The following is a 22,765-nucleotide window of genomic DNA, read 5'->3' as shown; positions in this document are numbered from 1 at the left end:
TGGCATGTCTTTGTTTTGCCATCAGAGCATCGGGCATCTTCCCCTGGAAGGTTTCTGAGATAGCCAAATCCCTAGTGTCTGATTACCACAAGCACTATTACCAAATTCCAGAAGACCACATCAGATTTTCTGAGATGTTTCATTGAGGTCCCGTTCCCATGCACTCAGGATAAAGGAAAAGTAACCTTCCTCCTTGGAGATATACGCACATCCCATCCCATCCTAACGCTCCTGTAACATCCTTGTATAACTATCAGTCTCCTCGTGGTCATTCCTCCCTTTTTGATGAACTAGAGTTGGTGTCCTAAATGCACTTTTAAGTCTGGCTTATGCAATTTTATGCTTCATTTTATAAAATGGAAAAACAATGTTTTTGACTGATTATCACATCGTTCCTAGATCTTAGCTAAAATAAAAGAATCTGTTTTAACATTTTATTATATTCACATATTAATTTGCTTATTATCCTTATAAAATTATTTTAAGCACATGGTGATTAACACATATTAATTTCAAAACAACTCAAGGCCCTGCAGTGCTTCTACTTTAGCAGGAGAGAGAAAACAGGTAGCCAAAAGCAGCTAGGTTTATGAAATATGCTGACTGCACCCATCAGAAATGATTGAGAGCACACACTCTGTAGCCAGACTGCCTGGATTTGAGTCACAGCTTTTTTTTTTTTTCTAGCTGTGCAGCCAGAGCTGGGTGTCTTGATCACTCTGCCTTTGTGACTTCATGTGTAATAGGGAAATAAAATAGTAGCTCTGTCACAGAACTGGTCTGAGGAATACCATCGTACTTACAACATCTTGAGAACACTATGTACCTGTTTGCTTGTTAGGAAACTCAAAGTGAACAATTTTAAGGGTTGCGTAGACCTGGTTTGTTGTTTACCTTGAACATTTTTCCCTACTGTCTTTCTCGTTATCTTTACTTTTTTAAAACATGACATTGTAAAACACTTCCATTGTAGAATGAATCGGGTGATAAACAAGAAATTTCTAGTTAAAAATGGAAATTTGTCTAAGGAGTTATGAAGATTTTTTTTTATTTTTAATAATTTTTACTTTAGATCTGTGAACATGCATTCTTTTCCTATTTTACCAGAATTCCTATTTGCTTGTGTTCTGTAAATTATATGTATATGTGTATGTCTATTAAGAGATCTGATAAGCTATGTTGCTTAAACAACATAGATAGTATCAAAGTAGAAATGTAATATTTTATAGTAACATGAGCCATCAAACCTGAAGCAAATCAACACCCACCCCCCAAAAAAAAACTAACTTCTTACAAGAAAGAGATGGTTTATGGACAGTGAGAATCACAGGGAAAAGGAAACTTTTAGGATTTGTGCATCAAGAGGATAAGGAGTAATATCACAAATAATATTTGAACACTTCCCCTCACTTAATGCAGCTTTGTAGGAGACTATTTTTATAAGACTTCAGTGTAAGTTGATGTCACCCACTTGCTGCTGAGTTCAGTGGTGAGAACCCAGCAAAGGGCCAAAATAATGTGGTCCTATTGTTCAGGTACCTAATACTCTGATTTAAAGTTTCTACAGGAAGAGATGAGCTGTAGGTCCGCTAAACCCCTCATCCTCTCTTGTCATTTCTGTTGGCTGAGGTTGATGGAAGGTGAGCTGCAGACAGTTTGAGGTTATGTACTCTGACAAGGGCCCTCAGACTGATATTCTGTGCCACTGATTAAGGTCAAATCCACATGCTTTAAAAATCAGCTTAGCGCCTGGTAGAGTTGATGGTCCTGCTGTTAGCGCTTCTCAGAAGCCGAGGATGTACGCACATGGTTTCCCTCCACTTTGTGTTATGACATTCTAGTGTTACCAGATGTAACTTTACACTTAGCATGTTTTATAATACTACTGTTCTTAATTGAGAGAAGTTAATTTTAGAGAACTATATCTCAGCTTCATCTTAGCTTCGATATAATCTAAAAGTGAAGAACTAAATTTTAGTTCGAATGCATCTCTATTAAGTAATGCAACCTTGACCAAGTCATCTTAGCTTCCTATGTCACAGTTTCATCATCTGTAAAGAAACTGAATAAGTTTTAGGCTGGTAAAACTGAATGGTTTTGTGAATAATGACCAAGAAATTACATTCATTAAATGCCTGTCTCTGTGCCCTATCACTGTTACAAGGGTTCTGTTTTGTGAGCATTTGTCAGTCCTCTGTAAGGACACTTCTTGCTTTGATTTAGCAGTTATTAAAAAGGGAGATTTCAAGTGTCATTTTTCTTGTGAAGAAAAGAGTGGATTAAAGAGTTACGCTGAAGGACATGAAAGGATGTTCTTTCATGCAAACAGCTATGTGCCTTCTCTCTGGCCACCTCTGGGAAAAAGGCAGCTCAATTCCCTTGAAAGTGTATCTTTTGAGGTATCTATTATCTATGAAAGAGTATCCGATTTACTCAAATGTCAAAAATCTTGCTTTTACTACACATGGCTTTTCAGAAGTAAAATTAGAGGAAAGCAGCTGTTTTCAATATATGTTCTTGAACAGTACCTCAAATGTAACTCTCATCAAATGCTGACTAATCAATTCAGTTGACTATAACACTTGTTTTTTCCCCTCTCCACTAGCACCAAGGAAAAATTGGAGTTAAGTTTAATGTTGGGACAGATGACATCGCCATTGAAGAGTCCAACGCAATCATTAATGATGGGAAATACCACGTAGTGCGTTTCACGAGGAGTGGTGGCAATGCCACATTACAAGTGGACAGCTGGCCAGTGATCGAGCGCTACCCAGCAGGTAAGTGTGAGAATTCATATCTGGGAAAGATTTTATGAAAAACAAACTAGAAAACAAAGCACTGTTTTGCGTCCGCCTCACCAAATTGTAGTTTTCGGAGAAACTATCAAGTATTTATTGGACTTTAGAGTCATGTGAAAGTAATGCTGTCCAAAACTGTTCTTGATAGCATGTACAAATGGCATTTTATAGGTGAATTTGAAGGCACACGTTATCGTTTGCAAAATTCAGGACATCAGTGAAAGCAGAAAAATGCACACATAAAAGGCGCGACATGTCAAAGCTCTTTTTACTGCATCCTTGCATTTGAACAAAGGAAAGGCTTTGTCAAAAGTAACAAAGTAAAAACTTAAAACTAAGACAGGAAATATTACAGCACTATTCTTTTTCTGAGAAAAAGTAAGATGGGAGTATTCCTTTGATGGCAGCACAGAGCTGAAACTCAGGAAAAGTGGGAAGTTAGCAGAAGATAAGTACAGAAATAGTCCAGAAACTGTAGTGCCAAACCATAGCAATGATGGAAACGGCAGCGTCAGAAACCAGCACTTATAATAATATTTGTGTTTAAAATTTTTGCTTCACCTTCATAAAATTGTGGAGTTTCACAAGGCTTCTGTGATGCCTAGTGTTATTCGCTTGCAATCTGCAAAATTAATGTCATGCCATTTTTGATAAAGTAAAAATTATCTTGTTCATCATTAATGAGCTTTTTTTCAGTACCGTTACTGAAACAAGGAGGTAGATTAGAAATTTAGACCAATGCTACTTACATTTACACATATTCTCAATTTAAAACTAAATATATTGATTAGGGTACAAATTTAAAATATCAAGATAATTGAAAGAAGTTATTCTCCCTGTTTTAGTGCAAAATCACTTCTTAAAAGTCTCAGTCTCATTTGTCTCTGTTCCCAACTATGTGTTTTTGTACAGTGTACAACTTATAGCGTGATTTAAGGAAAAAATAAAAAATAAATTTTCATCCTACACAATAAAAATAATAACCAGAACTATATATAATAAATTCTCTATTAGAATTATTTCTTAGAAGACATAACTTCATAAAATAACGAAGGTACCAAATAAGTATCAAGTTTCCATAGTACTGTCTCACTATTATGAAATGAAATAGCAGTGAATCTTCTCTGAACTTTTCTGATTTATGTGATTCCACATCTTCAAGCGCCAGGTTCAAAGTACTCTAGAAGAAGAGTGCTGAGTAAATATTCACTGAATGAAATGTAATAAAACTGCACTATGACAAAATTCAAAAGTGAACAAATTAATAATATGCCCTGTCTATTTAATGTTAGCAAAGAGTGAGCAGTTAATAAATATTTTCCAAAGTGGTGTCCCGGAAATTATAACAGTTTGACAAGTATGTGAAAACAGTGCTTCTGTCAGCATCCCCCAAAAGATGAAGGCATGGAAGATCTGAAATGAAAGTAACTTAAATATTCGTGCAGTACTACATAGCCTCTGCCAATAATCTCCAACACATTCACTGGATCCTTTTAAAAATTACCAACTAACCCCTCAGTGAAATTATAGAAAAATAAATTGATAAGTTTCCTAACATATGGATTAATCACATCCGTGTATACTGAAAGCAATTCGTTACACTGGATACTGTGAAAAACAAAGCAGTATAAAATCTAGGTTTTGCCCATAGGGTGTTGGCAGCTATGAAGAGCAGACTGAAGGTATAAAATGATACTATGACATGTGTTAGTTAGTTACTTCCTGAGGGCTACCTTTGTTTCTCAACAGTTCATTCTTTAAAATATCTTTATTTAAATGAAGATACTTTATTTAAGCACTCTTCCAACCCTTATCTTCCAGAATTCTGTTCTAGAGGTTATTAATGGTTACCACAAAGGAAAGGCATGCTTACATCAGTTTGGGAATTTCTGGGTTAAAGTTAAGTTGAAAATATAAATAGTTGGGTTTGTTTTGATAATATGCTTAGTGCGTCACTAAATGAGAAATACAGTATGTTCTGAGAGCATACACCATTCAAATGTATTTCGGTGATGCATCAATCCATTTTTGTAAATATTTCATGGTTTTCAAATTTTCTGTCTCACGATTTTACTGTAATTTATGTGATTAATAATCTTATAACTTTGTTTATAAAAGATACCATCTACTAAGTGATACAGTCTCAAAATTTATGCTCTCTGATTGTGGCCGGCTAATGTTCCATTAGAATACTGGTACTGAGATTAGGGCAATATCAGATTAATACTTTACTACATGTAATTTCTCATTTACCAATTACAGTGAACTCTTGAATTACGACCATCCTGACATATGAACAACTTCAGTTACAACTGGAATTTTAGTTTTAATTTATGACCAAAGTCTTGATTTATGACCAGCTTGTGCTTCCAGATGGTCTCAGATACAGATTTAACCCTTAGAGAGTTCTGGGAGAAACATTACAGCATCTTTTCCTGTATGGGGCTAATTGAAAAATCCTGGGTCAGTGTCTCTCCAAGGATACTGAGATCTGGCTGTACATAGAGAGACTTCAAAGGTTGTGTAGAGGGGGCTGAGCCTGTAGTTGACCAACTTGAGTTACAACCAGCCCTCACAAACTGAGTTCATAAGTCAATGGCCCACTGTAAATAGAGAAACAAACATAGCATAAAATATATTTAAAGATGAGAAGTTGACAGTATCATAATAACCATGGAGCTAATCTTAGAAATCGTTACCTTAGCTACAACTTTTAAGGCTTAGTCCAAGATTCTAAGTACCCACCAAGGAGTATTTAGGTAATATTAATAAATCCAGACTGAGAAAAGTTGCATTATTTCGAAGGATACCAGAAAGGAAGAAAAATAAAGCCTGCCCACAAGAAAACAAGTGCATTTATGAAAAGTTTCAGTATATACATATAAAAAGTTGATGATTGATATATAAAGGATTCAGCAGAGTCACCACTGTTATCATCAAATTCTTTATTAATCATTGACTCTGTAGGCATTTCAGCATCATGCTGAGGCAGGAAATAAGCCACAAAAAATGTCACATGTTATTTTCTCTTAGAGCTTCATCTGCAACAATGCCATGAAGGTTGAATATAAATTTTAAACTGTGTGTCTTCTAGATTTAAGTTTTTAAAACAAAACAATTTTGAATAGTGTAGAAGTTCAATAGCAAAGTTGAGTTATATGTCTTTTGTATCAGCTTGCGGTATGGCTATTTTTATTTTTAAAATTTCAGGAGGGTTATTATTTATTAGAAAAGCAGCTGGACTAATGGTTTTACCGCCAAATCCTATAATCAGAGAAGCAGGAACTAAGAGACTATATTTGTGAAGTGCTTGCACTGCAAAAATATAGGTAATAAGGGTTGAAATTAGTAATTAAGTATAGCACTTAACCTTCCATTATAGGGCTTTGTGGTAAGTGCTTTTATATGAAGGAATTCATCTTGTAATGGCACTATACCTTTAATGAAAAACACCTAAAGCATTGACCAGTAGTATTACCCTATAATTGTCTAGATGGCTTTCACAGAGAAACTAATTAATAGAGGTAGATTTTATGCTCTTTTGGAGAATATGAAATATTCTTAGAATCCAATCATTCACACTTTAGAATAAATATTGAATTTTCTGAATAGTGCACCTAGTTTCCATTATTTTTTGGTGCATAAAGCAAAGTAAAGAAGTAATGCTTGGTGCATAATCTGTTAAAGCTCTAGAATATAATGCATCATTAATTTCTTGTTTATCCCTAATTACAGTTATGCAGCAAAATTTTCTGTCTCAATAAAAATAGACCTCCTTTTCTCATAGCATTAATCCAAGAAGGCTAGCATCATCTTGCTTGCCGAGACTCAAGATTACTCCAGAAAAATTAGATTTACCTTTGGGGATAAAACTTTGAATTCACTTTCCTATCAGTGTCCCAAGAGATGTCCTTTAAATCTACACTGATCAAATAGTCATTTTATTGCCAAGTTAGCGCCACAGTAGAACTAATATTTAAAGAATGTCTGCTACATGAAAAGAATATACTAGGCTCACTATCTGTTTACAGAGATACTTTAAAGATGCTTAGGATTAAACATATAATATGTGGGAAATGCAGGAGTTATACTGTATTTTGCTAAAAAGAAGATATATAAAAAAAACAATCATAGACAAGAGATTCTAAGGAGAGACCATTTTGGAGTGAGTGTTACAGTAGGACCATAAAAAAGAATTACTTTAATTTGCATCTTTGCAAGCAAGCATTCTTTTACATGGAATTAGCAGGAAGATCCAGACACAGAAAATCGGGAGCTATGAATAGTTCACAGGGTGTGAGAGAACAAAGTGGATGAATGAAGTATAAGACATGTTGAAAATAAAAAAGGCGAGACACCCCTGCTTTTTACTTTCTCTCTGTTTTTCCTCCCTCTCCTCTCTCTTTCTTTCCTTTTACCATCAGTAAGACTAACGTGCTTCAGTGTGTCACCAGAAGGCATTACATATGAAAAGAACTAGAAACCTGTGGTAGGAACAAAGAGATAAATCGAAGACTGGGCTCTTGGTTGCTAACAAATTAGTCTGTTTGAGAGATAAGAGGAACTAAGAAAATCTACCAAGGTCAAATACACTTCAAAACTGGCAAAATGACTAGCATGGTGTTTAACTGCTATGGGAGTTTAAAGAAGGAAAGAACTGGTGTGACAAAGTAGATCCTGTAGGGATGAAGGGATTTGAAAGAAAAAAGTAGTACCAAGGAAGGCTTGATGGAGCTGACGTAAATACTTTTTGCGTGTCCACAGTTTGGCTGGGAGATCTTAGAAGTATTACTTCTAAATCTTAATTATTTTCATCAGTAATATATTTCAGAGTTCAGGAAACTCACATTGATTATTGATCTTTTAACTCTACACATTTACTTTGAATTAATTGATTATTTTTATACCAACTCATTAACAATTCATTGATTATCCATTTAAGCATTCTTTTTACTTAGAGTTTTCTATTTTGGTTCCCAAGTATTGATTAATTTTATGATTTGGGGTTTTAAAATTTATAATTAGCCTAATTTGATTATGTATGATATAATTAAGGAAATCTGGGTTGTTTTACAGTTATAACATTTGAAAGAGAAGGAACTTCAAAGTTCTTCTATTTCAGCTTCTTCATTTATCAGACAACATAATGGAATTTGAAGAGCTCAACTAATTTGCTCAACATTATTATGCTATTTAGTGGCTAAGTCAAAACTGCACTTGGGGACTTTTGTCTACATATTGTGAATCTTCCTTTATAAAACCTGAAAGAAAGAACCCATAGCAAAGAAAGACCAAGGGATTCTTTCCATCTAGCATTGTGTGCTTTCCATAACGGAAAGTCCTAACTTGTGTGATTGGTCATACTGCATATTATTCTATGCAAGAGTCTGCTATTTCTTTTGAACCCCCAAATCATCTTGTAAGTTTTAAACAATAACATGTGAAGTAAAAGTAGTTTTCTGGCAAAATCATAGTTATTTTGTGATCACTAAATTGTTAACCAACAATATTTATTAGTAGGTACTGATTATTTTGCTTCACTTGAGAAACAAATTAATTAACAAATTAAATAAATTACTATACACTATTACAATTAGAATTAGAGAACTAGAATCCTTACACATTTGGGAGAAAAATTCTACATAGAAGGCCTGCCCCATGCTATAATTAAATGTATAAATACAGGAAATGTTTGACAAAATTTCATTTCCTTGAAAGATAGTGAATATATAAATCTCCTCAGGCAACTGATAAGCAATTCAAAAGATTTAAATCATTCTTTACATACATTAGCAATTTTAGATAGAATGTAACAAAATAAATAATAATAAGGGCTTGACAAATACTAAATAATTGTTGAATGAATTCTAGATCACTCATTAAACTTTTATGCCAAGATACTGTTTGCTGTTGGCTTCCAACCAAAATAGACTAACATATGTGGCAGAGTATTTCAATCTGTAAAGACTTGGCTTCTTTTAACATATTTACATGTTTACTAATCCAAATTTTTCATAGTAAATCTTAGGCAGTAGAAGTCTTAGGTAAAAGAAGATTCCGGCCCTCATCAGTATTTTGCCATGTAACACTGCGGCCAGCTTCTTATGGGGCCAAATTGATCATTGTTTTGAAGGAAGGACAATTCAGGAATCTCAGTTTGACCGTAACAGGCCACTTTCTTTTGTTTTCTGAGTATACACATTCTTCACCTTAGAATACAAATGCATTATTAAATATTTATTCCTGGCAGGAGTGAAACAGTCCGTAATACTAGTTTCTTCAGATATGTGTTGAGTATCTGCTATTTGGACACCACTGTGAATGATGCAGAGACATTTGAGTCAGAGTTCTTATCTTTTTATTTCCTTTACTACTTTTTGCTTCTCATTTTAGTCTATTTTGCAACTGAGCCAGATGGGAGAGCTACATCACACCATCCAAAACCAAGAACCCAATAAAATGGATAGTAACCCATAGTTTCCCTGTGCATTTGAAGCTAAGCTTAACTCCATCCCAGTGAAATAATTAAGTTTATTTAGAAACATTTAGTGTATAAGAATTTGTTTCACTTTGTGTTTTCAATGAGCCTTTCTTTGACAATTTTTCAGATATTATTACCTAGAAACACCAGTCAAATAATATCACTGATCATTACTATGCTCAAGGAATTTTGCTGAGTAGGTTATCTGATATTATCTTCCCTTTCCTCATTATTGTGCATAGTGTACACTTTGTTTAGCAATTTAAATTCATATCTTAATGAAGAGATGTGCTGATCACTCCTGAAAAACACTCACTTTAAACAAGAGAATAGAATTACCATGATTTTATATAAGAGTAGTTAATTATATTGACTGAGATTGGATTGAAAGACTTTTCTTCCAGGAAATTCAGGTTGATGAATCTAACCCTGGATAGGAATAAAGAATTGATTGTGTCAGATATAAAAATTTGTCATCACAAGTACAAAATTTAGTTTTTAGAAAATGAAGTGGAAAACAGCTTTAAGAATAGCTGAAGATTAAAGACCAGAGAAATTATACTTTTAATAAACTTTAATTTTCAAAAACTTCAAATGCCCTTTCCAAGTGCTGTATTTGTTTGATATTCATAAGATGTCTACTTTTTGACAGTGCTTTTATAACTCAATCATTATCCAAAGGTACCTTTTTTTTTTTCCTGGTACCAGGAATGCAACTCAGGACTTGTGCTCTCTAGCAGGCCTGGCACCACTGAACTACATCCCAGCCCATGAGTTACATCTGCATGCCCACAGTATCTTTCTTGTATCTTCTACTTTATAATTACCTAAATTTAATGGAGGATAAGTCACGTCCCAAGCTCTTCTCCATACTTGTGCAAGCACTCTGACCCCATGCTTTGTCAAGAGCCTTTTATGAAGTTTCCCAGGAATATTTATATATTTTTATGCTGAATACAGATAGTAATACGTATCTTTTGTGTCTGATTAAGCAATTTTTAATGGTCGACTGTGTGATCCCTTCCCCCTCAGCTTTTAATGTCATCATGTGAAGGCCAACCAGGAGCCAGGCCTGTGCTTTTAAGCTATTTCCTTTCTCCCTGTCATTTATCTACTTCTCTTATCATGTCAGCTTGGAAGTAAGTTGGTATTAAATGGCACTGTATGCCTAATAAACAATGACAGTGTGGTCAAGTGGTAGCCCAGGACAAAAGTTTATAACTTAATATGCTGGTATCAAGGACCTGCATAGAATACAGACATTAGGGGTAACTCTTTTCCATTTTAGACATTCTCTGATTAATTCTTCTTAACCTCCTTTAATTTTTTTTTTTTTTGATACTTGGGATCAAATTCGGGTCTTTGTGTTTGCGAGGCAAGTGGCAGAACCACTGAGCTAAATCCCTGGCCCTTAACCTCCTTTAAATTTCTGCCTCCTTATGACTGATAAAGTAGGATGCACCATCTTTAGAAAAATACGGAACACATATATATTGCATTATAAAACACATTAAGTTGTGCATATGCTTTTTAAGGGCTGCAGCTCACCATATGTAGGTCCATCTGCCTGCAATTCAAACATCTATTCTAGCTGGTGGTACACATATATAATCACAGAACTCAGGAGGCTGAGGCAGGATCACTGCCATGACCAGCCTGAACTACATAACAAGATCCTGTCTCAAAAAACCAAACCAAAACAAAACAAAAAGAACTCTCTGTTCTAAGTGATCATTTAACATATTAATATTTTAAAGGAAAAAATGAAATGAGGCTCTAATGAAATATAGCTGTCCTTTGCTAACCTTCTAATAATCACCTCCTAATCTCTGATTTACCCCTCTGGGTGTAGCCTTTACTAATTTAGATAATTTAATACAGTGAGATAAACTTTTGATTTAGAACACAATTGCTTTATTAAATATGATTATAAGAATGCCACTATTATTCTAATAAATGTGTTTTGGGTACCGATAAATTCACCAGTAAAAAGAAATATCAACTTTATATTCCTCTTGACATGACAGATTTTAAAAGGCACTTCACTTCTTCAGTAGTGTTGATAATCTCATCAAAAATCCGTAGTCTCACCCTAGTCATGACAAACCTGAACTGGGGGACATTTTACACAGTAACTCATGAGCACTCTTCACAAATGTCAAGTACAGTACACGAATAAGAAAGAAAGACATAAGGCAACTCAGGAGGAGACGTGACAAGCTAATGCACTAGGAGATCTCAGTTTGATCCTGAGGAGAAAAAGGGCATGTCATAAACTGGTAAAACTTAACACAATCTGTATTTTATGTTAGAGCTGATTACCAATATTAATTTCTTGGTTTTAAGAACTGCCCAGTACTTATTTAAATTACTAACAAGGATAAGGGTGGATGAAAGGTACGAATAGCTCTCATTACCTCTCCTTTGTAACTTTTTGATACATGGTTTTTCAAAGTAAAAGGTTTAAAGATGATTTCCACCTACAAGTACCTTTTACTCAATTTTTGATGTATTATCACATCATTCTAGGAAAAAAGCAATTTAAACAGTGAAACTACTTGTCTTTGTCAAACTGGTAATTAACATGTATTTATTGGGAGAAATATATATATATATATATATATACATATATATATACACTCGCATGTTCATTTGGTTATTATGAAAGTATATTTATTCCTAGGGAATATAAACTTAATTTCTGTAACAATCCAAAGATGTCATCTAACCTAATACACTATAATAGTGTATTATAGTTGGTTCTTAATTAAGACAGAATAATATGATAAATGTGGAAACCTTTTGAAGTATGAAGCCTTTAAGTAGGCCATATATTAAATTTTAAATTATGGTGATGAATATTTTGTGTCAAATTTATCCCCACGGGTAGAGTAGTTTTCAAAGACAGACTTTCATCTTAAACATTTTAAAGTCTGTTTTGTTTTTAGCTGTAAAAACTTGACTGCATTAAAAAGCAGTTGAACTCGCTCAATCCTGAAAATATGAACCTGACTTTCCTCATGTCGAGATATACTGAACTTGTCATCTTGAACATATTATCTATATTGGTGGCCTGAATATTTAACATGTCCATTGAGAATCCTAAAGAGAATATATCTAACACAAGTCCATCTAGATATTACCATATGCATTTCCAATGAAGTATTTTAACTAAATTTATGAGATATAAAACTAGACAGAATAGAGGAATATTTACCTTCATTTTTCTAGATAGCGTCAACTAATGGAAAACATGCCATGATAATTTTAGGGGTCACCTTTGCTGGAGCATTTTAAAAGTCCAAGTACAGTCTTCAGCCCTCTCATTTATTATTTTTATTGCTCAGGTTGGCAGAGGACTTGGAAGAGAGTACATTTCATGGCCAGGGAGGATACAAAAAATAAAATGAAGCATTTTCAAATGCAAAGGTTTGCTTTGCTGCAAAGAGGAACAGAATGGTCACAATCCTTGTCGGAAGCAGACCTGGGGATAATTAGATGATGCCCATGCATTAGGGAAATAGAGTTCAAATAGAAAAATCCATCAGATTGATTCACTAAAGGAAATTACTGGTGCCTTAGCATTGGTATGAAGAAGAAACGGAGCTCCCCTCCAATCCCAGATATTCACAGAACCCTTTTAAATTCTTGCTTATGTGAGATCTAGTAACATGCTTTATTGTGGACACTGTACTGGGCACTGTCCTAGTAATTTCACATGTTATCATGTGTATTCAGTAACACATACAAAGTGATTATAAGGCAGCAAATAGTATCTCTTTTTGATAAATGAGTAAATACAGAATAGATTACTTGACTATGTCATGTACTGCTCGTTTATTCCAGACCTCTAATGAAATACTATTAAATATTTGTTGTCTGTGCCATTTATTCTTATATCCTCTGTGAAAAAAAATTCAGATTTTATTCCTGATACCCACCAGGTTGTTTGATGCCCCAACTTTTGTTGTGCTGAGATTTTGATACCAGCTTTTACCACTTCCTATTTTCAGAACTCTGAAGGCTATTTGGGATCCCCTTGAATCTGTAACATGCTTATAATGACCTTATTTCCCTCTGCTGCTGATTCTGTGTCTACATTCAGAAGACAGTACTCATTTAAATTTGGGTGCCACTTTTAAACACTATTTTTTTTCTATAGGAAACAAACACCAAATGTCCAAACTTCAACCATATGCCCCAACTTAATACAAGATTAAAAGTGGGATAGGCACAGTGGTGATTCAGAGAGAAGATTCAGTCAGACTGATTGTGTTCAAGTCCCAGTTCAGACACTTATTTCATGAGTAACCTGAAATGGCAGTAGGCCCTGACTCCCTATAAAGATATGTACAAGTTAGTCCTTTATCTGAAGCTTTTATTTTATGGTTTCAGGTACAGTCAACCATGGTCTAAACAATATTAAATGGAAAATTTAGGAAATAAACCGTTCACGAGTCTTAAATCTGCTTTATTCTGAGTAGGTGGTGAAATCGCTCATCATATATGGCTACCCCAAATAGGATTCTTCTCTTGGTCTCATGTATTTAAGACCCATCCACTAGTGGCATGGCAGCTGTCTGCGTGATCAAATCACTGATGGGACCACAGTGATTGTGTTCAAGTGACCATTATTCTTTTTACCAGTGGCACCAGAGTGCAAGGGTAGTGATCCTGGCCATTTTATTATAATGTGTTGTTATATTTGCTTTATTTGATTATTAATTTTGATTGTTAATCATTTGCTATGCCTATAAACTTTAGCATAGGTATGTAAGCATAGAAAAAAACACAATGCACATACAATTTGGTACTACCCATAGATTTAGGATCCACTAGGAGTGTTAGATTTTATTTGAGGATAAGTATTATTGTATTTCCCATATAGGAACAAAGATATCTTGTTTTAGCAATCAGACTGAAGTACACATACATGGCGATAAACCTCCTCAAAGATGATAGATTTTTCCTCTGTATCCTCACAGACATGTATCTATTGCCAAACACACTCCAATCCAGAATACTATGGATGCATCACCAGGAAGGACCTGATGTAAGTTCAGTGTTTGGCACAGAAACTCTATTCTGTAAAAATTGAAAGAAAAGAGTGGTATGAGGTAATCAAGTCAGTTGTCAGGAAGAGTAAAAGTGGGCTGGCTGTTGGAGTACCATTTGGGTTTTAATAATTGAGTACTAGAGAGACAGATGATGTGTTCTTAGTTACTTGGCTTGGATACTACACCCATCTCTCATCAAAAGCCATGAGTAGTGTCTGAAATCTGGTTGTGTGTGGATGGCCTCATCTCTGGCATTGCCACAGATAATGTCCCTTAACTGGAAAACAAAATAAATAAATAAAAAAAAAGAGCCCTGTGTTCCTTTTCAGGAAACACCTTTGGCCTTCCAGCCAAGCCTTTTGCCTAGGCTACAGTCATCCTGGGCATTTCCTTTTTCTGATTCCTACAATGACAGCCAATAATGAGCAGAACATGAAAGTTATATATGAGTAGAAAGTAAAGACATATCATTCATAATTATTTCTATATGCCAGACACAACCCAGACAATTTGGAACATTTAACACCTTACTATGAGATGCCAGGGCTATGGGTGGAACTAGGACTATTGCTTGCCTTTTCCCTGAAGAAATTAGAATTAGCCTGTTAGTTATTATATTAGGGGACTAAATTTATTCTTGTTGAGGTGGTAAAGCTGAAGATACTAATTAGAAAAAGACTCCTAGCTGAACTTAAAAAAGAATTATAACCAGATTTGAAATCTTCACTTTTTCCCCTTATCCTTCTGAAAATATTTTAATGTATTATTATCTTTAGTAACTCATAAATATTATTTATGGTTTCTATTTTGTTTGCCCTAGTCACATGCATTTTAATTCATGTTTGTTTTTCTTTAATATAGAATTAAAAATTTTTTTGCTTTGAGATATTTTTTTTGAAATATTCATTCCACTGTGAATTAGAAAGCATTGAAAAAAGATAAAGCAACTAGAAGTACAACAAAAACATCAGAAATAGGCAATATTCTTTAGCAGCTAACAATAGACCCACAATTTATGCCTGCTGATTTCTTTCACACATTGAGATCTACTTTGTACCCTGATGGAAGTCAAAAGCCTCAGATCCTCTTTTAATCCTTCAGTGAGGATACATTAAAATCTATTTCGGGGCTATCTTCCTGGCGTGCTAGACCTGGTGAGGAATGTAAGGAAGGAAAAAATAATTCTGTTTTTGTCCTAAGTTTGAGGTAAGATTTGAAAGATAAATTAGTTATAAAAGTAAAATATCGTAGGAAATACTAGATTTCCTAGCGCAAAACATAGATGTAAGAACTGAAAGATGTGAAATACCTAGTAGAAACATATGTACGCTTTAAAAATGGTCCTAGTCTAGGCTAGAAGGGGAAAACGGACATACACAGTGTGATCAAACAATACTGTGTGTTTAAATACTTTTAGATGTTACAGTAAAAGACGTGTTATCATTAATCCCCATCAAATTACTCTTTCTTGCTTCAAACACACTATTCTTGTCATTCTTGCCACTTTCTTTTTTTTTTTTTTTTTTTGGTACCAGGGATTGAACTTGGGACCTTGCACTTGTGAGGCAGGCGTTGGAACCACTGAGCTAAATCCCTGGCCCCTTGCCACTTTCTGAAGCAGTTCTGGAAGTCCTCTTTCATGAGTGTCTTTAGTTGTACTGTTGTGGTCCAAGATGAATCAAAATGTTTACCTTTGTGTTTATTTTGACATTGGGGAAGAGCCAGAAGTCTCACAGTGCCAGTTCAGGTGAATAGGGTGGATGAGGACACACCGTAATGTTTTTCTGAGCCTACTTTTCCACTGGGTGGCACTGAGCAGCATTCATCATATTTATTACAACTGCTAAAGACACTCACAAAGAAGACTTCCAGACCTGCTTTAGAAAGTGAAAAAAATGATGGATAGCAGTGTGTTTTGTTCTATAATAATTTTTTTTTTTTTTTTTTTTTTTGGTACTGGGGATTAAACTTGGGTCCTTGTGCTTGCAAGGCAGGCCACTGAACTGCTGAGCTAAATCCCCAGCCCGTATAATAAATTTTTAATTGAAATATTCACTGTATTTTTAAATTTCCCCCTGTGTATTGACTTCCATAACCATTTGAATCAGGAAGGAAATGGACTCTAGAACAAAGGTGATTATTGATTGTCAGCTAGCACCAAACTGGTCTTCCTCTCAAAGAGAAGGTATTTCTGCTAATTTAGTATGTAACAACACTAGAAATTTATACTGTGTGTTCCTGAGGCAAATCTATGCTGTGACAGGAGAGGTTTTCTTTGGGAGGATCAAGATGGTCCTAGAGTTAGGGACATGGCCTCCAGTTCAATTCCCCTGAGCTCAGAAGAGAAGCTGAACAGTTTCCATAATACCTTTCAGACTGCCTTCTAATTCTGTAAAGATCAAGAGACCTGTCTTTCAAGGTTATCAAGTGAATCTTCCCCTATTAAATGAGAATTGAACTATATTCTATCTAAACTCTTTTCATTTATCAGGGTGTATGATTCCATATAATGTATAAATCATTAATAGCCACCATATGTTTAAGACACTATGCCAGAAACTGTCCTCACTTGCTCTACAGAAATTACATCTTATTCATAAAAGTAACTTCATAATTTATCCCATATGCAAATATGATAAGACTTGGCAAAATTCTATTCTTTGCATGTCTATGAGTGCATTCCTGGGATTTGAACCTAGGATTTTCTGGCTTTCAAAAAATCATACAGAACTGACTATCTCCTTCTGTAAGACTTATTGTTCTTCTATTTTAAATATTTTTAAATACAGTACTAGGTAAAGGAGAAATAATATAAAAATAATATACTTAAAGTGAAATTTCAATTCTAATAGGAAACATGACATCTAGTGTTATGTGTACTATAATTTTCATCTAAATTATTGTGACAATACAAAATGTCTAAAAAGCTGTCTATTCTTGGTAGCATGCTATGCTGTGATTCCTTAGCTTAATTGTCAAATAAAATTTCTCAAACTTTTTTTTCTTTTTTTATTCTAAAGACTAGCCAAATAAAGCATCTATAAAAAAGTACATCATTAATAGCAGTGTTGGGACCCTATCCATACTTTAATCTTTTATAGCCCATGGTTTTTCCAATATGCCGCATTTCCAGTTTCTTTTTAAAAAGGAGAATAACAACAAAAGCAACACAGTTATTGTGTAAGACTCTTTTGGTGTGAACTTCATTAAATAACAAATTACTCTGACATACACCTTCATGGTTGTCTGTGTTTCTTGATTGAAATATAATTTATGTCTAAGAACTTACATGGGATCTATTTCTTAGCAGAATTCTGAAGGCTTCCTAAAAATAAATCGGCACCATTGATTCCTAAATTTCCACCCAAACTAGAATTGTTGTGTGCATCTATCATTAACAGTTATTGTATTAAATTTAGTTAAATTGACTCCATATCTAAATATTACTGTTAAATTAGTTCTGTTTTTCTACTGTATTGAGGAGAAATGTAAACACCACTGTGGTTACCTATTTACATGGAAAGTGAACACTGATCAGACTCTGGTGTTGAGAGTGAAGGTAAGGGTCTCCCTACAGATACAGATTTCAAGAACATCCCAAAAGGGCAGAAGTCAAAGACAAGGACAAATCTTGCCCACTCCCTTCTCCCAAGCATTTTCCCAAGTAAAAAGTTAGCCTAGGGAAAAAAAAAATGAGAACCAAGACCTATCATGTAAAGGTACAAGATCCCAATAATGAATGTAACTGTACTGTATACCTAAAAAGTACCAATAAACTCAATGAGGAAAAAAAAATGTTAGCCTAGATGTACGTATTTTGAAGTCTGGCTAAATGTAAAGGTCTGTCTAGTATCACAGGAAAGATAAGAGATCTTGGGATTATTCCATTTACATAAATCTCAATCATTTTTTGTTTTAGCACCAATTGAGGCGGTCATCCATTCGTTAGGTCCACTGTCCCCCAGACTCTTCCTCAGAGGCTGTCACTCCTATAGCATTGTCCCTGAGGAATTCCTTGACTAAGCGGGGCATAGAATTTGCATCCCTCCTTAGTGATAAAGACCAAAGAAAAAATTCAACAGAATTAGATGTCGATCCAGTTTTCAGTAGAATAGTAACATCCCAGTGTAATAGTGAAGTGTGCTGTTTCATGTTTTTAACTACCTCTTTTGCAAGCCTCCCTGAAATAATTGTGATCACCTAGGATCATTTTTGTGTGTTTGTGTTTAAGAAGTTCTCAGGCAGGTCCTAAAAATAGAAATTGGTATAAATAAATATAGGCTATTTTTCATTTCCTCAAATTTGTTTTTATAACTTTGGAGATGGACACAATAAATTTTTTTTTAATTTCACAGTAGTTAGGAAATTGAAAACATAAGTGTAAAAGAATCTCTCTATATTAATCATGAGTGTATTTAGAAATGTGTTTTATGCAGTCCTGTTCTGTTTTTTTTTTTTTTTGCACTGAGACTTACTACATAAATAAGAAAACTAACACTAAGACAGAAATTTTAAGAGTACTGTTTTAGTCTTCTATGTTAATAATTTATAAACAACCACAAAATAAATAAAATGATAGACAACTCTTTTGTAGTTTAAGAAGTTTCATTTATTGGTATGAAAGGTTAAGTAATTCCTTTTGTTAAAGTTGTTCTGTATACATAATAGAACTACATATTTGTATGGATTAATTCTAAAAATCAATGTAATTATCTTGTAATTTCTAAGTAATGCAGATTGATAGACTTTTGTAACTGTCAACCACTAGAATTTTGATTCATACTATTATGATTAACAGCCAAACCAAAAAGAAGAAATGAATTTTTAAAACTAAAACTAATAATTTAAACACATATGATACTGACATTAACATCATACTTTATTAACATGCAAACCCAGGAGAACTCATTTCTAGATAATTTTAGCAATTAGCAGCAAAATACCATCAATATCTTAATATCAAAGATCTGTGAATAAGCTAACACTGTATGATCTTCAAATATGTGAAAATCATCTCCGTATCCTAGCAAATGCTACGAACTGGGGTTTAAACAACAGAAATTTATTGTGTTACCCTCTGAAGATGACTAGCTATCCCATATCAGGTGTTAGGTTCAGTTTCTCCTGGCCCTGTATCCTTGATTTGAAGATGACCTGTGTTTTCATACAGCTTTCCCTTCGTATGTACGCATCTTGGGTATTCCCTTTTGTTTCCTAACTGACTCTTCTTATAAGGACAACAGTTGGATTGGATTAAAGCCCACTCTAGTGGATTCAATTCAAACTTAATCACCTCTTTCCAAGGCCCTGCTAACTCCAACTACAATCACATTCTGCAGTACTGGGTGTTTAAAGCTTCACCATATAACTTTTGGGGGAGACACACTTGAGTCCAAAGTAGATTGTAGGTACTTGATCAGTTCTTGTGATAAGGAAGTCCAAATTGTTGGGGTCTTTTTTTCCCCCTTTCAGAAGTGGATTTTTTTTTCTCATTGAGTTTATTGGTACATTTTAGGTATACAGTACAGTTACATTCATCATTGGGCTCTTGTACCTTTAAATGACAGGTTTTGGTTCTCGTTTTTTCCATTTTTAACTGAACTCAAAACATTTAAAAAGACCTCAGGAAAATGGTTCGAGGAAGTGTTCATTAAGCTCCAGTTGTTATGGCCTCATTCATTTACTCCATTCTTGGAAGTGATACAACCTAACAATAGATGTGCTGGGTTAAAAGAAAGACACACAAGAGTATGTGGGTGGATGAACTCGAATTATCCTTACTAATGCAGAAACAGCTCAACTTGTTAGGGCATATTTATGACTGCTCTTCTCTCCACTGTGTTCTTCATTTAGGGTTCTGTTACAAGTTGGATAGCCTAAGTTTAAGAGGAATCCTGAGAACAATAGAGAAATTCAATTTTATCCTGAGAGATGCAATGAACTATTCCTTTTTTTCTGCTATGATCTCCACCCAGCCAAAGAAGTTGAATGGCCCCACAGGTTTCTGTGTCTACCTTTGGCTTACTTAACTGGGAAACCCTTATTAAGAAATATCCCCCAAAGTACAGTTTCCATCACCACAGTATTTGAGAAATACATGAAAAGGTTTATTTTGATAATTCTGGAGCAAAGAAGTTTGCAAAGACTAGCCATTGATTTCAAAGTCCTTAGATTCTATCTTCAGTTTCTCCACTCTGATAACTTCAATACTCAAAAATTTAAATGGAAAGGGGACAGAATTCTTTTTGTTTCCAGCATTATAAGGCCCCTCTCCATCTTCTTATCTACTTTTTATAAACCTGAAATATCCTAATTCTAACCGATGCCTACCTTTCTCCTGTTGAAATGGCTGTCAGAGCCATAACAAGCTTCAGTGGGTGGGTAGAAAGAACCCAGAGAAATGTCTGGGTGCTGAGAGGTGTGTGTGTCTGTATAGCAGAAAGAAGACAAGCTTGAAACATCAAACAGATCCAGAAAATGTAATGGCTTAATTATAAAGTCCTTTAAGATGACAACTGAAAGTCTTCATAAAATTTTCAAAGCACTGTAAGATAGTTTTTAAAAAGAGAGTGGGGGGCAAGTCAAAGATTTCACTGCTTTTTATAGATATTTGCCAGGTTAGGCACATTTATGGTATTTTGTTTTTAATGACTCTAAAATGAATTTCCACAGTGTGTCTTAACAAGACTAATTCTTGTCTTTTGGAGCACACAGCCCAGAGCCCGAGACACAGGCCATTAGCCTTGGAGCTAAGTTAGAGCCATTCAACCTATCAAACTCGCTTACAGGTCCAGGAACATTGCTTTTGCCAGTGTTCACTTCCCTTTACAGTTTCTGTGGCACTTCTCTGCCAAGGTGTTATGGGGGAGGGGTGCCATGTCATCGTATTTGACCCGGATCTCTTTGAAGCAAATATTCTTGTCCTAGTACTAGCTTTTGCCACCGTGCAATTGACAGGAAACAGATGGAGGTGCCCTGAATTCCCTCTTCCCTTGGGGCGGGAATCCTTGGCCTTTTCTTTTTCTGTGACCTCTATCAGTTAATGACCTCTTTTCAGTTGTCCCCATTGGCTCCTTTCAGAGTTTCACCTTGCATAAATCTCTGAGAAAGAAGTTGACATGCTTGAGAGGAATACAGTGATTTGGATAAAGCAGGACATGCCTTATAATAAGGCTAGTTTCCTGGCCTTTATTCATCCTAGGAAAGAAATATAGATGGATTTTCCATATTACTTCTCACCTACTTTAACTACCTTCCTATAAATAGTGCGTGAAAGGGATTCTCTGTAAGCCATACAATCCTTGATATGTCCTATGTGGGAAGTCATACCAGATAATAAACCGTGATGCAGCCATGACATAATGGCTAATATCTGCTGAGTGCTTACTATGTGCCATGCACTTTGCCAGCCGGTTTACATATGTGATGTCACCTGTTTGAAAGATGAGAAAACTGAAGTTGAAAACACTATGTTCTAAATCCGGTTAGTGAACAGTGAAGCAAGATTTGAACCCAGAATTACAGCCTAGTACTTTGTCCATACAGGGTTCTCTTTCCAGTGATTCTGACTATGTGTATACTTTCTTCAAAAAAATAATTGCTATCAAAGAAGACACATTTTTACTGAGGAAAAGTTGCTTTAAAAAATTAGATGTAAATCAACAGGGCTCAATTTGTTTACAAATATAGTTATATTATTATTTCAGAAGTTTCACATTTTATAAAATTGAAGGGGACTAGCAATGATTGAACAGTTATACCCCAACTTATCCTTTACACTTGTATTTAATCTTAAATAATTTTCTGAACAATGAGTAAACCTCATTTTTCTCTTTGAAAAGAAAACTCCGTCTGCATTCTAATTACATATGAAAGAAAGACTGAAGGCCACTGAAAATGAGATTAGAATGCTATATTTATGAGAATCATTTTTTCTTTCCTGGAGAATAAGAATTTTCTTAGTACACCATTACAGGCCATATCAGACTATCTATGAGAGATTCACTTATTTCCTCTTCAAAAGACCAATCTAAATATTAAAAGTGGATTAGAACTCAAGGTTGGTAGTGAATGGGAGAAATTCCTGCTGTCCCACATAATTTTCTGATCTTCCAAAATCAACAAGTGGGGAAAAGTGCCTTAGAGTTGTATGTCTGAGTTTTTTATTAGGGTGGATAAGCCTAAATGTTATGACATTATGATTGAGAAAGTTCTCAAGATCCTCATATCTGGGTAAATGGCAAAACGACATTTGTAAGTTAATGTGGGGCTGCTCTTACATTTCATCTGTCCCACATAATTTTCTGATCTTCCAAAATCAACAAGTGGGGAAAAGTGCCTTAGAGTTGTATGTCTGAGTTTTTTATTAGGGTGGATAAGCCTAAATGTTATGACTATATGATTGAGAAAGTTCTCAAGATCCTCATATC

The 22,765-nt window shown here is 34.7% G+C and overlaps 1 protein-coding gene across 13 annotated transcripts in view; it reads left to right on the top strand.

Annotated features, from left to right (window-relative positions):
- Positions 1-22,765, top strand: part of Nrxn1 (neurexin 1) — a 986,324-nt gene that overhangs the window by 829,559 nt on the left and 134,000 nt on the right. For all 13 annotated transcript variants that reach the window (XM_019206287.2, XM_019206286.2, XM_019206285.2 and 10 more), the window contains one exon: positions 2,606-2,777. In XM_019206287.2, the coding sequence (XP_019061832.1) occupies positions 2,606-2,777 (172 nt within the window). The remainder of the gene's footprint in view (positions 1-2,605; positions 2,778-22,765) is intronic.

The sequence above is a fragment of the Fukomys damarensis genome, unplaced genomic scaffold, assembly GCF_012274545.1.
Source record: "Fukomys damarensis isolate Sample0158 unplaced genomic scaffold, DMR_v1.0_HiC HiC_scaffold_2, whole genome shotgun sequence".
Classification (NCBI taxonomy): Eukaryota; Metazoa; Chordata; class Mammalia; order Rodentia; family Bathyergidae; genus Fukomys; species Fukomys damarensis.
Note: the sequence above shows the minus strand (reverse complement) of the source record. Positions and strands in the feature narration are given on the sequence as shown.